Source organism: Neopsephotus bourkii, unplaced genomic scaffold, assembly GCF_033783945.1.
Source record: "Neopsephotus bourkii isolate Nb327-2 ecotype Australia unplaced genomic scaffold, CSIRO-AGI_Nbou_v1 NB_973, whole genome shotgun sequence".
Lineage (NCBI taxonomy): Eukaryota > Metazoa > Chordata > Aves > Psittaciformes > Psittacidae > Neopsephotus > Neopsephotus bourkii.
Genome location: NW_026901467.1, coordinates 720289 through 737900, shown reverse-complemented (window position 1 = coordinate 737900; position 17612 = coordinate 720289). Strand labels below are relative to the sequence as shown.

The window sequence follows — 17612 nt, the reverse complement described above, 5'->3', positions numbered from 1 at the left end:
CCTCCTTTATTTTCTTTATACATGTGAAATGTTACGCTTATAACCTCATTTGAGGCTTATGTCAGATGCCTAAAACAGGATCTTATCAGAGACAGGAGAGGGGAAGGACAAGGTCAGAAGGCAAGAGGGGGTCAAGGTAAAAGTCCTCTGAGCCATCTACTGCACATTATGTGCTGATGATGGAAGTAGCTGAGGAAAACCAGCTTCCAAATGTCAACATCCTCCCTAGCCACCATCTGTGGGGGCTTTTCACTTACCAAGGATAATTACGATGCTGTATTTGATCGCTTTAACCTTTGCTTTGGATATGAACCCACGACTGGTGCAGCCAGCAGAGGTTTTGCCACCTGGGGAAAGAGCAGGTCAGCTAGTAAAAGAGTTTTCTGTAGCCAGGAATTTCTGATCTTGCCCAAAATCCAGACTTTCAAGGGCATGTGAAAACACAGCAAACTGTAGGTGTAAGTATAGTCTAGAAAAAAAATATTATGGAAATGGGCAAAGTTCTAGGAATAAGGATTCTAGTTCTAAAATAAGGATTTTTTGCTTTTTAATTATTTTCTCACAGATGTTTTTTGGTTTTTTTTCGCTAAAGGGGATTTAGTGTCAGAGGAAAGAAGGTAAATAATGCAGAAAAGAGTTATGGAGGAGCAATTGCAGAAACCCAATTTCCACTGCAGTGATGGGTGCAACACTCCATGTCCAGGCATTCCCAGATTTGGGGAGACTTGCCATATTTGAATCACAAGGCTGGAGACACGTGTGTGCTGAGACTCACCAGGGCAGGTCGATATAATGACAGCCTGAGCTTTGCTCTTCATCCAGATGGTTCGAATCACGATTGAGTATATGACACTACAGAAGAGAAAGAGTCATTGGTATTACGAGCCACCCTAAATTTAACTAACACCCCAGTCATTCATGCTCTATGAATACTGTTATCTATGTGTAAAGATCTCATAGAGGTGATGGGACTGCATAGCAGATCTGAAGAGTTTTCAGGATGGAAGTTGTGATTATTGTCCTGGCATTGTAGATGTCAAATTAGAGGCTCAGAGGAATGCAGTGATTTGGCCAAGATCTCACAGGCAAGAGGTCATTGGGGATTTTGAGCTAGCTGAAGCCAAATCTGCCTGGGCACCAGCCCTAGGACACTAGCTCTGGAAAAGGGAAAGCAAGAGGAAAGACCAGATATTGATGTTTGTACACTTCTCTTTGCTGTTACTTTGTGAGTAGGAAGCTGACAAATAAAATGGTACCCTGGGGAATTTGACAGGGGCAAAATCCATGAGAAATGCAGTTGAGTACCTTGGTGCTCGCTTTCGTGCCCCAAGGTCCTGGAATGTAAATCAAGGACAGAAGCATCAGGTAGCTGGGAGGAGTCAGATGATTCCAAACCAGGTCCATCACAATTTCCATATTTAGAAGGGAATATACACACACTCTTAACAGGAAAGATAAAAAGTTCCCTAGTCCACAATTACCTTGGATAGTTAAGACCTTTCCCTAGGCAATAGCAAACATGGAATTCAATTTATTTAATATAGAATTGGTAAAAATAATTATTTCAAGCTGAGGAGCTGTTTGAACCCATGTCCTGGATGAGGAGGTTAGGATGAGGAGGTTACCTTTTCAGCATTTTGCATAAAAAAAATAGGAGGCCTTTTCTTCTTCCAGCATATATAATGTGCAGCTAAAATCACTAAGCAACAGCCTCCTTTTGACTGGTGTTTTCCTTTTTAGTTTGCTAAGGAAGACAGAAATAATTTCAAGATATTTCAATTAACGCACTCAGGTTGCCATGTTTTCCTGATGTGAAAACCAAGCATCACAACAGAAATTGTCCTCGTGTGCTGTTTGCAATGCACTGCAGCGTTTTGGGGGGCCTGGGGCAGCCTGACTATTAATTGCCATAAGCCTTAGTGATGACTCTGTGAAAAAGGTGCAACTAGAGAGATTACTTCAGGGTGTTTTATAGAGACAAAACTGCGTCTTACTGTCATGTGGTTTATTTTTGTTATCAGAAGAGACATTCTTATTAGAGCTTTCACACTGATACAGGAGTCTTTCTTACAGCACCCTCAACTAATAGACACATTTGTAAAGACAGTATTTGTGTGCCTTGGAGGTTTCCTTTCTGCATAAGTTTGAGCCATCTGGTTTCCAGTCTCAGTAGGTGAGAGCTGGAAATACAACATGCAGTGTAGGCTGTGCAGCAGAGCAGTAGTGTACTTGCCCTGTGAGGGTTTTGTATGCATCTGCTGCGACCTCCAGCTTGCCCTCCTTAATCCCTTCAAAGGTTCAGTATGGCTCCCGGCTGACTTCAACATTCTCCCTTTATCTCCCGTCTTTTCAAGAACCTGTTTATTTACCAGCTAGTGCACTTGAGTGTCCCTTTGTACCGACAGTGGTGGAAAAGTCACGTATTGTTTCTCTTTTGACTGCTGCAATGAAGTAGAATGCATTATAACAATAATTGTTGTCCTCTCCAGAAATATCCAGCTTATTGAAGTCCTGTCTCTATTTTCTCCCTAGCCTTCAGCCTCTAGCCTGACCTTTTTATTTGCAGGCCTGCATGTGCCCAGTAGGACACATTCAGAGTTGCCTAAGCATCAGGACGAAGGAGCTTAACTCGTAGTCAAAACAGTCAGACTCCCTGCTTCCAGCCAAGTGCCACGAGGATTGAGTTGTGAAGCCAGGCTCCTCACTTTCTTTCACTCCAGCTCCAAGAATCTTGTCTCCTTGGCTGCAGAGTCTGATAGGAGCATCCTTTTCACCAGATGCCGCTATAGTGGCTGTCTTCTTCAGTTGGCATTTCACATATGAGCTTACATGCTGTTTCATTTAAATCCTTCATTTTTAAAAGTCTGGGGAAAGTTTAATTCCTGGTTTAATCCAGTAGCTTCTAAAGTGCTGCCAACATAGCAGATTTCTAGTGGTGTTTTTGCCCCTGTTCATCTTTCTATTCTCTATAGCTGGATCCCTCCTTCCTTATCAGGAGGGCACCAGAGGTGGTATAAAGCTGCTCAGGGTGGGTGTCAGGAAAGACGAGCCACTTGTCATCCTAGGAACACTTGCCAGGAACTGTTTTGCCAGCTGCAATTATGCCTTTATGCTTTGATCTCTCTGACTCCAGATCTTATTAGTGCCTAATCTTCTTTTTTCTTTAACCTAGCTATGCTGGCATGGAGCTAAGAAACTGGAGTTTCCATAAATACACCACCCAAAGCTTAAGATCATAAAAGGCATCTGTGTGTGTCTTTCAAAGCCACAACAATAAAAAGAGAGCACTGTGCACTTATGGAACAGAAGTTGTGTTTTTCTCACAAGGGAAAAGCAGTTATGGTTTTTTACAGAATGCATTTATAGCTTCTTTCTTTCTATAAAAGGCAGCTGGAGGAGGACATGGTGGTTTGTGACATCTCAGAAGGTGGGAAGAAATTCCCACTTGATGGAAAATGAAGTGGCAGATGAGCAAGGAGTAGCAGGGACAGATAACAACTGGTATTCATTTGGACCGGAGGGTGTTTGACTGTATCATAATGCTTGTTTCTTTCCTTTCAGTATCAAGCTGCTCGGCCTCCACTGCCAAGATGTGAAAGCAGAGCATACACATTTCCACAAACCTCCTTTCCCAATACATGTAACATGCCTGTGCTCTGTATGCTCCTGTCTCCACTGAAAGCACAGGGAGATGTGATGTACAATTCGTTAGGTCCAGATGTTGTTAGGTTTAGTTGTGTCTGTAAGTGCATAGAGGATTTCTAGGGCTATATAAACACATGCTGTAATTTCTTTAATGCATACTATGATATTGTTGTGGCCCCTCATCTGCAGGCAAGAAATTAATGAAGGGAAAGAAGCAGCCTAAGTGTAGTAGTCAAACCTGGATGGAAAGATAATCCAAGCCCTTTTGAGAAGGAGCTGCTCAGGCTTTGAAGACCACAGGATAGAGAGGACATGCTGTTGATCTAAAAATGCAGGGATTTTTCTAGCCCTGATAAATGTGTATCTGGAGAGGTGGCAGGAAAATATAGGAATATGGTTCAGACTATGGATGAATCTCAGCAAATGAAATTCTTTGCATCTGTAAAACCATTTAGCTTGGTAGCTTGATCCAAGTTCTGAAGGACTAAGATGCATGTTCATTGTAGCATGTTATTAGTTAATGATGTTTTTTAATATAGCTCCATTTTTAATTACAGCATTCTTTATGCATGTAAATAACTGACTTATGGTTAGTCATACAAATGCTAACGTGAATAGTCCCACTCCATCTTCATTTGTAGTTCATAGATGGTTTTAGGTTTGGAAAATACAATGTCTCCTGGAAAAGCTATGTGTTGATATTAACAATCACATGAGTTACTGATCTGCCCATTCTTTAAAAATAGATTTTAATTTATTTTTAAATAAAGGATTGCATTATGATATTGTCCCACCCAGCCTTAGTATATGCTAGTAAAATGAGCTTTACCATGGCAAAAAGTGCACTTAAGCCCCCTGCTAATGGCTTGTATTTATCATCCAGTATTCCCTATTGTTCCTTGTACTTTATTTGTGCAAAAGTGATGCAGCTGTGTCATTTTATGGTAGCTAATTTGCAGTACTATTTATCCAAAGACAAAAGGCATATTTAACTTCATCTAAAGAAACCATTGTAAGCATGTGTAATGGCTAAATGAATAGATGGGCAGATACCAGAACATATGCACAAGATCTAAGTTTTTCTAGTTAGAAATGGAAATTGCAGGCAAAAATGATCATGCTCACTTAATCAAGTTCAAAAAATTACCTTTGGCATTTTTACTAATAGTCTTTTTATTCTCTTTATTTGACTGAATTCAGACAAATACCTTCTATTAAATCTATTTTTTATTTCATTGCAATGTCTTGGGTTTAGTTACATATTTTTCCTTTGAGCTGATTCTGGTTTTTCTCATCTAATTATTTTTCTGCTGCTCCAAAGCAAATGTTCTCTTTGGAGTTTTGATTTTAAACAGCAGATGGATATTCTGTGATTCAAGAGAACTTCTGCAATTCTTTTTTTTTTTTATATACATAAATTTGGAATTATATTAGATAAGTGCCTATGTGTTACATTTATCAGGTTAAAATATAAAAAATATGTTTGATAGTTGTGAATAACAGCTAAAAAGACTCTGAATTTCTGGATACTCAAGTGCCAGCATTTAATTTTGGTTTGGCACACAGTAGTGATACAGAACAGAAACCCAGTAGCTTTCCTGTGTCCCTGTCACAGGACCTGAGGGGCCCAAGTGCACGTATTGGCTGTCTGTAACCATGATTTGGGCTGTATTTAACCTCTGTTCAGCAATGCTCTGGAGGTATTCAACTATCACAGATACCATTTGAGCTTTGCTTGGTATATCTTAGCATAGGAGAAATGATTATGGTTGTAGCTGATGACACCTGTCCCAGAATAAAAGAGAAATAATTACTGCAGGTATCCAGTTAATTTTTCTGAATTTTCTGTGTTTTGATAAGTTGACAATATCAACTGTAGAAAAAGGGTTGGATTCGTCTAAATAAAAGGGAAGAACAGGACAAACTAAGCATTGTGAAGAAGAACCTGATGCAGGATCTGTGGCTCTTCCTGGGTGCCAATGAGTGGGGAGGAGGGGAGCTTTTACACAAAAAGAACAAATATTCTCCCCTTTTCTCAGCTCTCAAAGATAACCACATGCTAGGGTTAAAAATCCAATCACAGCTTTTCATTTTCTTTCCGTTATTCAGGTCTTGTTTGTTTGTATTATAATCAGATAAATAACTCACCACAGAACCACAGGCTGTTTGGTAACTGCTGATTCTCCAGTTGTGAAGGAGTGGTGGGAACAGATATCCTGAGTATTTACATCTTTCAGGGCTGTTGCAGTTTTGTTTATAGATTTCCTTTTATATATACATTACCTGCCTTTTATATATACATTACCTGTCAAAAGTCTGATTTCTGCTGGCAAGAGCATAAGAGCATTTGTCTCAGTGTATGCTGAAACCAGCAATGTGTTTGGGCAGGCAATGGGCACTGCTCTGCCCTGTGGCTCCAAGGCCAATGTTACAAATTCCTGCCCTGCCATAAACTTCTCTAGTGAAAGTTGCTTAAGGTTAAAGCCATAAAAAAATGTAGGATGCTTTATTCATGTCTCAGCTGTCAGGGCAATCTCATGAGATGCTGCTTTCATGCCTTTCTCCTCATTTCTTCATTGCCTTCTTGCTTCTGGGGATTTACTGTAAAGCAAGTCGCAGAGCTGATCAAGTCTGAATACCTTCCTTTGACAGGGAGGGAGGGGAGCATAATGTCAGCAGCTCTAAAAAAATGTGTTGTTATGTAACTTGCCTTTTCTGACCAAACAAGTATATATGCCATGTAAAAAAGAGTGGCTGATCTGCAATAGGAAGCATGTGATCTGTAAGTGTGAGTGCGGAAGAGCTGCTTCACACACATGGGGACCTGATCTACTGATCTAATTGAAGATGTCCTTGCTCATTGCAAAGGGGTTGGACTAGACAACTTTTGAAGGTCCCTTCCAACCCCAAAATGTTCTATGATTCTGTGATAACTGGACAGGCTATGGGTCTTTTTCCTAAAACGCTTAAAATGCTGCCTAGAATATCCTGATTGCTAGCTACTTGAGAAAACTCATGACAAAACTCCTGTCATAGAAGCAGCAAACCTCGAAGTTTTCTGCTATTTCTTTTCACAGTTAAGTTACTTTTTGCCTCTTCTCTGTGTGTTCATTCTGTTTGCTGCTAGTGCTGGGCTGCAGATCCACCCACAGTTTTATTTACATGTTCCCAAGAATATTTCTTGCTTTATTTAAAACTAGACTGGTTTTAAGAGATAGGAGAATATACAAAGAGAAGTGATCCTGTCTAGGAATAAAGAGGAATTGGGCAACCTGGGACTAGTTTTTCCCTACTGCTATAATGTCCTTTCTTTAAGGAGAATTTTTCATTATTTTGCTTTTTATATCTGTGCATTCTGACACACACAAAGAAAAGGAAAGTTAGGAAATCGATGTCTTATGAGCAAAGTATAAAGATTGTCCCTTCTCTCTAGGGAGCAACACTGCTCAGTGTTGAATCTGTATCAGAAAGTCATAGAATCTCAGACTGCTTTGGGTTGGAAGGGAGCTTAAAGCTCATCCAGTTCCAACCCCCTGCCATGGGCATGGACACCTTCCACTAGACAAGGTTGCTCCAAGCCCTGTCCAACCTGTCAGCTAGATGAGTTCAAGCACCACATGCTTCATTAGGAGCTGCAGAGCCTAATACCTGTGATTAAACAGTAAGAAACTTCAAAGCACAACTACCGGATACGAGCTAAAACTGCAACATGGCCTTTGCTATTTAGCTTATGTAGCCTTGTCCTAGAAAAGATAAGCCCCCACCCACTCTTATTTGGTGTGTTAACTCAGATAAGAGTCTCATGGCTCATCACCTGCTGGAAAAGCAGATGGAACAAGAAAGGTATCCAAGGGATATGCAAACACAGCTCCATTCTCACAGCCTTAACACCACGTCACCATATTATGGGGAAAAGGAAGAGTCTCAGCAAGACTTTGCCACTAAGAAGAAATTAACACCAAGCACTCCTATTGTAACCTTGCTACTGAAAGAGAATAAAAGGGAAAGAAAGTAAAGGGCTCAGAGAACAAGTTACTGCCAGTGGCAGCCGTTCAAGCCAGTTAAGAAGCCTCACTCCCCTTCCACATCTGTTTTTGACTGCTCCTTTTGTATTGGTAGCTCCTCATGGCTAGATAATTTTTGTTTAACAGCAGCTAGTGGCAGTACCCCAGAGGGAGGCAATAAAATTCACTGATCACTAAGCACAGCCTGGGATATTGACTGACCTCAGTTTAAAACTGATTCTGCTGCAGATCATCTTTGTGATTTTGGGCAAACCAGTCTCCAATATTTGCAGCCCAGTTTTCCCATTTCAGAATGGGAAGGATTCGATTTGACTGTATTTCAGGAATTGTTTGTAGCTTCAGACACTTGGAGATTTCTTTCCCATCCTGGTGAAGAAACACTCTCCTAATACTAGGAAGCTTGAGAGCACTTACAGTTAATTTGAATTTAATTAGTGTTGAGTGTAGTTTTCCTGTTCTTTTATTAAAATTACATTTTGTCATAATAACTAGACATTCATCCTGAGTTTTTAAAGATATGTTTCATGCCTGAAGCTCGGAGATAAGTGGACATACTTTAGAGATTCAATCCTTTCTTTCAGAGATAATGTTTCTGGCTAGTAATGCTGCATGGAGAACATGCAGAGCAAGTACAGTGACCTGTACATTATCTGACAAAAACCAAAGCAGCTGCAAGGCAGGTGTGGAAATGAAGTTGTAATGAATGAGTAGAAATTAAAGCATTAAGCTGGTTGCACACTTGACAGCTTTCACTGCATGCTTGCTGACTGTGGTTCAGGCTTACCTGATAATGATCAGAGGAATGAAGTACACCAGGAAAGCCACCACTGTCATGTAGGGTATCCAGTAGGAGTCATCGGGCCAGAGAGCCCAGCACTGCACTTCCCCATTGGAGAGCTGCCGTTTCCCAAAAATAATCAGAGTTGGTATGGAAAACAGGAAAGAGAGGCTCCAGGCCACTCCAATAAGAACTTTTGCCTGTCTTTCTGTGCAACAGAATCAAACAGATAGTGTTAATGTGGGCACGCCTGGCCCTGTGTAGCAGTACTGATAGAAAGTCAGGAAGGAGGAGGAAACTGGGTGAAGAAAGGAAATTTGGTGCTGATGCTGAAAAGACTGCAAAGGAGAATGGGGATTTCATCTCTTTCACATGATAAATAGTCATGTTGTTACAGGCTTGTATTTTACATGTATTCTTTAAAGATGCTCAGGGCCCATTGAATCTGAAAACACTATGGGAAGACACTTGTCAGGGACAGCAAGTCAGAAACAAGAGATGTAAATGATTCCTCTGTGCCAGCAAGACATCATGAATGAATGCAAAGGACTGAAGGCCTGCCCTACGTACGGCACACTCTTACCATGGCACAGTAAAGTGAAGGTCAGTAGGACAGAGAGATAGAAAACAAGGAGCCCTTATGCTACAGATGACAGAGTAAGGGTTACTTAAAGCGTAAACTAGGTTGGAGCATACTGGATGTACTGATGGGGGAAATGTCCTCCTTAGAATGGAAATTAAACATTTTAATGCACCTTGAAGTAAGAACCTATCAGGAAAGAGAAAATGCTTCAGTTCAGGATTGAAACAAAGCTGCACAACCAGCTGCAACTTTACTGCCCCAAACAAACATGGCTCTGGCGAGCGTGTGAATCTCCTGCAGTTCTCTGCATCATGGCAGGGACCAAACGCAGCTCCTGTCAATGGTTGTATGTCTAAGTCTTGTTAAGTGTGGACTGCTAACCTTGAGACAGGGCAGATGCTGGTGCTCAAGTGCTCAGCCCTGTTTTACCTGCCACAACAGGCATCTACTAGGAGATCCTGCTGGTCCTTACAGTGAAGAACAGGAGATGAAGGATCCCAAAACACTTGGCAAGTTAGGGCTACTGCTTCCCCTTGATTTTTGGCCTTCTCCACTGCCACATGGAGAAAATTAATGGAAAACTAAATGATGCCTGGTGGCAACAAGGGGGTTTTGTACAAATCAATAAGTTGGAGCTGACAGCCCTGAGGCTTTCATTTTCACAAATGTACATCTTTCGGCTCAAATCCAGATAGCTGTAGCCAAAAAGTGTGGGGGAAAAGGGCTGATTTGTAGGGTACCAGCGATTTCAGCAGCAGTTATTCCTCCTGAGTCAGATTGTGAGAGAAACAGATGGAGGCAGGTTTTTTGATCTGGGAAGCTTTGGTGCTGAAATACTTTATTGTCCTACAAAATACCCAAAGTTGTGTGTGAAATAGAAAATCACTTTAAATTATGCATATCAAGGCAAGTGTCTTTCCTCCTTGAAGCTCAAAGAGCAATACGAAAGCATGTGGGCGAAACATTCAAAAAGCAATTTTATGCTTTATAAAACATCGGTTGCAAATATTCACTTATCTTGCTCATTTTTAAATGCTACCCACGTTCAACAAAATACAATCTTGCTAATCTAGGGCTTAAAGGAACTCTGATGACATCTACATAAGTGAGATGGTTAGATTAAATCTATAAATATTGCATAGGCAGAGGAGAGCTGTAAAGTTTCCCAAAGCAGAACAAAAACTTAGCAGAAGGAATATTAAGACTGTCACAAAACATTTCCTGACAGAAAGGCCTTTTGGATTGTGAGGTAGCTGCTTAAACTACATACATATAAGCCTCAGTGGGGCCCACTTGTGTATTTCTAAGGGGAAAAGATTATACTTGGATAATATGCTTTCTTTTTGCACTGTAGAATAATTCTGAGAGAAGTGTTCAATTTGAGTTGGGCAAGAATGGTATCAGTGCTGAACCCAGGACAACAGGGCACTGATAGCACTTAGGTAAGCAGCTTTTTGTTTTATCAGGCTAATATTAATTGCCTGCCTTGCAAGCAGAGGGATTTTTTTATATTGTTTTCTTGTAAATGCTCTAATACGGTCTAAATGCCAGCAAATCATATAACTAGAGCTGTGCCGATTATAAATGGAATCAAATATATGACAGCTTTGAAATACAATGTTTTATTCAACCAGTTTCAGTATTTTCCTTTAAAAACAACATTGCTCTTTAAATGGAAAGTTTTGCATCCAGAATCTCATCAATCTGATGGACTTCAGTGTGATCTGCAGCTCAAAGCCAGGCAAGGGACAGTCTACACCTATTTGGGTTTTGTCTTTTACTTAAGCACTTCTGTTAATGCTTAGTTTGTGTACTGTTTGCATGTACCTTTCAACATGGTGAAATATTCATAATATCTCTTCTGCTGTAACTTTTCAGGTTTTTTTCTTTTTGATCTTTATTTATTTGCTTTTCAGTGACCCCTTGGTTATTGAATTAGGTGCCTCATACAGCAGAAGCGTTAGGATTAGAATGTAGAATTCTTCCACATCTGCCCTTTCCGTGGTCATTTATGTGTTCACAAAGTAAATAGAAACTACTGAACTGTTGAACTTTGTTTTCTTAGAAGCCATGCAAAGTATAGCTCATTGCACCTAAAAGAACCCCAGCAACCCCAACTGTATTGCTTGACGTCTTAAAAACAAAATGTTGTTTGGTTTATTTTTGGTTTTGATTTGTTTTTTTTTCCCCAAAATGGTATTTCAAAGCTACATCAGAACATCATTTTTAAAATGGGAAAGGAGAAACAACTCTTGTTTCTTGGTTGAAGCATTTTGAGGGATGAGTTTTACAATTTGGAACAAAATTAGCTACAGGTTGACTCAGAACTGTTGTTAAGGTTTCTCCGTGTCATCACCAGTGAGAAAGTTATGTGGTTGTCTTTGTTCTCTGTACACAGAATAGCTTAGAGGGCGTTCCAAAGGCCCGTGACACCTCTGTTAGGAATATCTGGGTGCAAAAGCTATGCATGGTACAGGAAGTTGCTATGGTAAATATACCTCTCTAGACACTTCTAGATACTTCTTTTGGATTTACAGCTGCTCCTTTTTCCCTTTGAACATGGTCTTTGCTTGTCCCATCAGTGTGTAGCCAGCCCTTGCCAGAGCCATGTGGGCTTTGTCAGTGTTATCTTTGCTCATGACCTTCTGCTCTGCTGCCTCTCAGCTGGGTGCAACGTCGCTCTTTCCAGTATTTCAGAAATTCTTTATGGTATAGGTATAGGAAATGGGGAAAAGAAAGGAAACATTTTTATGGGATAGGTATAGAAAATGTGAAAAAGAAAGGAAACATCTATATACTATAGGTATAGGGAATGAGACTGAATTTAAAAAAAAAGGTTTTTATAAAGATTTGAGGTGGCTGTTGGGCTTTTATGTTGATTTCGAAGTGCTTTGCACAGATTAACCACCAAATTCTTTACCAAGCCCAGGCAGGAGCTGCTTTTCCTGTTCAATGTATGAAGAAGAGATGCCAGTGGGTTTGTTGCACAGCTCGACCTCCCCAGCCTGGTACAGCATCAGCAGGAGCTGCAGAATGTTTTGTGCCCCCCAAAGGCAGCTGAGAAAACCTTGATATCAATCTCCCCTTTCTGGAAAAGTCAGCCCATACCCTGGGGAATAGGAGGCTAAATTTCACAGAAGTATTTGAAGCTTTCAGGCCTTCACATCTGCCAAAGCTGCACCACTGCCTCAACTGTGATGGAGTCATAGGCTTTTAAGGCCAGAAAGGACCATTAATCTGATCCCCTGAATAGAGCAGGCTGGCAAAAGCCATTATTACTCCAAATCAGGAATGATATTTGCATCTGATTAAAGTGGTTCTTCCAGACCTCATGGTTCTCATAAGCACTGCCTTTCCTCCCCACCTGTTACTTCTGTTTATTCACTCAGTGCAACATACTTAATGTCTCACTTTGGCTTTGTGGGAAAGAAATCATGTTCTTTAAATTGTACTGCTAAGCTGCCAGCATATATTTGAGTGCTGTAAAAATAACAAATAGAAAACATTCCAAGAAACAATAGATATCCAGACTTACATGCTATAGCTTTTGAAGTTCTATCAGACTATTGCATGAATTCTCAGTACTACACTCTCAATCCAAGTTATGTTTAAATGTGAATAAACATACAATATAGCTGTTGCAGCTCCTAGAGTGGGTCTGGTAAGAGGGATAGCCTTTGCCCACAATAACCTTCTAAAAATGTTGGGAGATAATGGAAACCTCTACACTTTTTAAAATGATATTTTATTCTTTGCTAACACAATGCTTATAAAAACTGTGAAGGGCTTAATAAATCTTGAAACCTCAGCTACTTTGCAAGTTAGAAAACTGTACCTGAGTCTAAATGTTGCTATAGCAGGAATGAATAATTCATGGCAGAAAGGTTACAAATTTTGAAGCAAAAAAGCTACCCAATAATATCTACAGCAATAGCAAAGTGCAGAAATTCTCCTACCTCCTTGTAAGAACTTCATTGGGTAAACTATGGCATGATACCGGTCTATGCTTAGCGACACGAGGACATAAGTCGAGGCATATAGAAGGACCACCTGGGGCAGAAGGTATATGAGACAGCAGCTGAGACACATTTATTGCAGAAAACAATGTCACCAAGAACATTGACCTAGGGATATTTGAAAACTTTTAGTGAAAATAAATGGAAAGAGCAATAAAAAAGCCCTCAATGTATTTTCATCTTCATCTTGTCCACAAAGATTTAATGTGCTTTAATTCAATTGTTTTGACTTTAAATGAACACTTTCAGCATTTAGCGCTTCTGATGCTAACAAAATGTCTACACAAAGCTGCACAAGGTTGGGCATACGTGGGAGCATGACGTTTCTATACCTGGAAGTAGCGAACGACTCTGCAAACGATATCAGGAGCCATGAAATCTCCAGTGTAGCGCCAAATAATGTCAGTCATTATGTTTATGAGTCCCGTGAATGAATCTGCAAAGAAAATTAACTGAAGGAGCATTAAAAGAAACAAACACATGACTGCAGAGGAGCCACAGAGACATGTGTGACCCTCAGGACTTACCAGCTCACCCAGTCTTGAGGGCAGTCACACCATGACTGGTTAGCCCAAGATGCTAGAGCACCTGGGAAAGCCTCAGAAAGCACTTAAGAGTTCTGTTTGTTTATTTTATTCTCTTAATTTAACACCAGTCCATTCAGACAGGGCAAGATTCCTCTAAGCATCAGAGCCCACAGTCGTTACTTGTGAGCAGGACTTGCCAATACCTTCTGGGCAGCGGTTCAGCTGGCTGGTTGGATGTGCTGCACCCCTAAAGTGCCTTTTTCTCTCTGTTCCTTATAAAGGGATGTGAGGTGACCATCTGAGGTGGCCACATCAGCCCTAGACTGGATGCAGGTCCTGGTCTATAGCCACATCTATACCAAAGGTGCTTAAAATGAACAAAGATCAATTCCTCCTCAAATAACAATTTGCTTTTTGGAAGTAGAGCTGCGTAAAAAAATCATCTACAGGTGTTAATCCCACATACACCTAAACATTTCAGGCTTGTCTATGAGGGATGTGGAGGGTACTGCCTGGTGGGCTTGATCCTGTTGCCTGCTAAAAGCCCCCAGGTTTTCCATGGGGTATCAATAAAATACAGCACTGGAGAAGCTGTAGGTTGGTGTCTAAGAGCATCAGCTTGATCCCAGCTGTGCCAGATACTGAATTATTTGATGACTTTGTATCTTTGTCTTTTCTTTCACCGTAAAAAGAAATATGTCTCCTGTGAAAACCCCAGGGGGGATATCCAAATGCTACTTCTTTGTCAGAATTTTATTCACAAACTTAATTACTTAATATCTAACCCTGCCTTGTCAGCTTAAAGTTAACCTATTTCTGCATGTACTCTTGCATTCACCAAAATAAACACACCTCAGGCCATGCTTTTTTTTTTTTTGTGTGTGGGAAAATCTAAGGAGATGTTCCAGCCTTTGTTCTGCTTCTTGTGGAACAAGCGAGCACATACAGCAGTGCAAGTTTCACAAAGGAATTGAAAAAGCTGGTGGTACATATGGGTGATATTTTGTCTTTAAAACCAAGATAATAAAGAAGTTCTCTCCCTGTAGGATAGGATAAACATTTTAAGTGCTGTCCATGGAAGAAAATGTGCATCAATCCAGTGTCCTGCCACTTCCAGTAACACAGCATGTTGCTGTTTTTGGGCAGATTACCACAAAGGGTGAGAGCAGCTTAGGAAAAACATTTTGTGCCATTTGTCAGGAGAAAAACAAGTCACATAGAAAAGGAGCATCAATCCATATTTAAAAACAAAGTAGAGTGGTGAGGTAAAACGTTTCACTTTGATATCAACATTTTACACATTCAGAAACTAGCCCTAAAGTTTAGTGCAATAAAGGCATTCTAACCCCCATTACCAGGAGGTTTTGGTTTGAAGTGCAAGCTTTTGGAAACAAGATGTCACAACGATTTCAAAACATATTTTTGTGAGCAGTAAATAGTTTGAGCCAGTATTTCCAAGCAATCAGAAATGGGTTTGGCAAAATGAGCTTCTTCTAAGCCCTTTGGAATTCCAGAAATTCCAGATATTTGTAACTTCAAACTGAGATCTCAGCTTAAAGTTTCAGAAGCAGCAGCCTAGCATTATTTTTCCTGTATCAGTAATCTTTTATCTCCTCTTGTTCTTCAATCCTCTATCTCCTTGTTTTCTTCAAGGCTTAGTTCAAAATGAAATCAGAGCAAAATATCACTGCTGTTGCACATAACTACATTGCCTCCCTCTTTGTGATGGTGATCATTCTATGAACTCTTAAATTGTTCTTTCCTCTCCCGGTGTTTCCCAGCCCTGTTTTCTCTCTCTTCCCTCTCCCCCTGCCTCTAGAGGGAGGCTGGATCAGAGATGACCTCCAGAAGGAAGCTTGTGGTTTGAAATCTTGTGCTAAATGTTGGTTATTTGCTAGAGGGATGGGATGATTGTTCCTCTGATGAGTATAGTGGCTTTAAGACTGTATTGAAAAGACTGTAGGTGGATAGAATTACGATGGTCTTCGAATAAAGCACAGATTTTAAGTGTTTCAAAAAGTGAAATGCATCCTCCAGCAGTGGTTCAAACCCATTCCTTCCATTTCCTTACTCCTGAATTATTGATTTATATTCTCTCTCTCTCCAGTGATGAAATATTCATTGGTTCAAAGTAATACACATCAATAGAGCTTCACCTCAGGGTATCCTCCAGCTTTTGATGGTCTGAGCATCCGCCAAGCGTGTGGTAAATAGGGGTTCAGCTTCTGTAGCAGAGGAAGGTGTGGGGGCTGCTCTCCCTCCTGCCCATCTCAGTGCTTTCTGGAGGAAAAGAGGGGAGAAGAGAAGGCACATCCTCTGTCTCCTCATTTTCCTCTTTTCTCCACCATTTTGTTATCCCTTTCCAATGCATTAGTACAGTGCTTTGAAGGTGCATCCTGCAGGTGAGGTGAGAGATGAGCCAGTGTCCTGATGGTGTCAGGAGTACTTGTTGGGTGTAAGCAATTCGAGCAGGCCTGAAGGCACATTTCCAGTGTATGCTCATGTTGCATCAGGCAACATTAGTGTGCATTGGGAATGTGGTTTTTAGCGTGTGAATGGCCCCCACTTCACTGACTCAGGTGATGGAGAGAGAAGCCGCAGGGGAATGAGCCTTCACTTCAGCTGATGCTCAACCCAAAGGTGCTCTCCAGGGGTGCCCCTCATGCACTCCACACCATAGAGCTGCCAGCCAGTGCTCAGGCTGAGGGACCATAGGGGTATTACTCAGCTAAAGCAGACACCCACCCCCTGAGGCACTGTTGTGGTTTAAAACCAGTCAGGCAACTTCTTCACTCACTCCCCCCCCCACCCCCCCTTCTTGCCCTCCCCCTACTCCTGGAGGGACGGAGAGGAGAATTGAAAAGAATGCCAATCCCACGGGTTGAGACAAGAACAGTTTAGTAACTAAGGTGTAACACAAATCACTACTGCTACCACCAATAATAGTAATGATAAAGGAGATAACAAGGGAAGAGAATACAACACCTCATAACCAGGCGACAGATAACTTGCCCCCCCAGCCCGACCAAGCACCAACCTCCTCCAACCCCGGAATCCCCTAGCCCTTCCGGGTAACCCCAGTTACATCCTGGGCATGACGTGCTGTGGTCTGGAATACCTCTTTGGTCAGTTTGGGTGAGGTGTCCTGTCTCTGCTTCCTCCCGGCCTCCCCTCCTCCCTGACAGAGCATGAGGCTCACAAAGTCCTTGGTCAGCCTAAACACTTGAGCAATAACTAAAAACATTGGTGCTATCAGCACTGTTCCCAGGCCAAAAGTCAAAACCACAACGCTGCACCAGATACTAACTAGGAGAAAAATGACTGCTACTGCTAAACCCAGGGCATGCACAGTGTGGATACTAGGTCCATCTTTGGCATGCTACAGGTCTGTTCTTACTGCATGGCATTACCTACCAACATAGCTTTAGCCTTAAGTATTTGTGAACATTTAACAACAACCCAAAGCCATCTTTCCCTCGAGGCTCTTTGAGGCTTTTCAAGTGACTGCAGAGGCTTTTAAGCAAGGTTTAAACTTCATAGCTTCTTTGTGCTGACAACCTCTGCTCTGCTCCCCCAGTGGTATCTTTTAAGAGCAATCTGTGCTGAGTCTCTGGATCGCTGTGAAGGGCTCAGAATCCCCTCCTCCAAGCTTGTGCCCCTCAGCACCACACACATCTGTGTGCCAAAGCCAGCTGTGTGTGCCTGCCAAATGAGCTGGATTCCTCAATACCCTTTAATTATAGATACTTCTCCCATACAATGTCTTCATGCCCTCTGCAGGCTTCAGAAATCTCTCATCTTTGTGATCCTACCAAGTACCAGACCAACTTTTCTCATTCCTTTGCTCTCCTACTTGCCTGCTCCAGAGGGTGTTTCTTATCCCATCTCTTCAAAGGACCAGACTCTCTCAGTCTGACCCAACTGCACACCTTTAGAGAATCCATCATGCAGACACAGTTTACTTTACATAGGGCAACCAAGTTAATAACGTGCTTCATGCAGGAGATTAGGCAGCAAAAATGAAGCAAACCTGCAAAT

At 41.3% G+C, this 17612-nt stretch overlaps 1 protein-coding gene across 1 annotated transcript in view; it reads right to left on the bottom strand.

The window, feature by feature from the left end:
* Positions 1–17612, bottom strand: part of NPSR1 (neuropeptide S receptor 1) — a 52982-nt gene that overhangs the window by 2374 nt on the left and 32996 nt on the right. Inside the window, exons 3-7 of the mRNA XM_061359411.1 lie at positions 13380–13483; positions 12988–13081; positions 8455–8656; positions 776–852; positions 258–347 (exon numbers count right to left, since the gene is read on the bottom strand). Of these exons, the coding sequence (XP_061215395.1) occupies positions 258–347; positions 776–852; positions 8455–8656; positions 12988–13081; positions 13380–13483 (567 nt within the window). The remainder of the gene's footprint in view (positions 1–257; positions 348–775; positions 853–8454; positions 8657–12987; positions 13082–13379; positions 13484–17612) is intronic.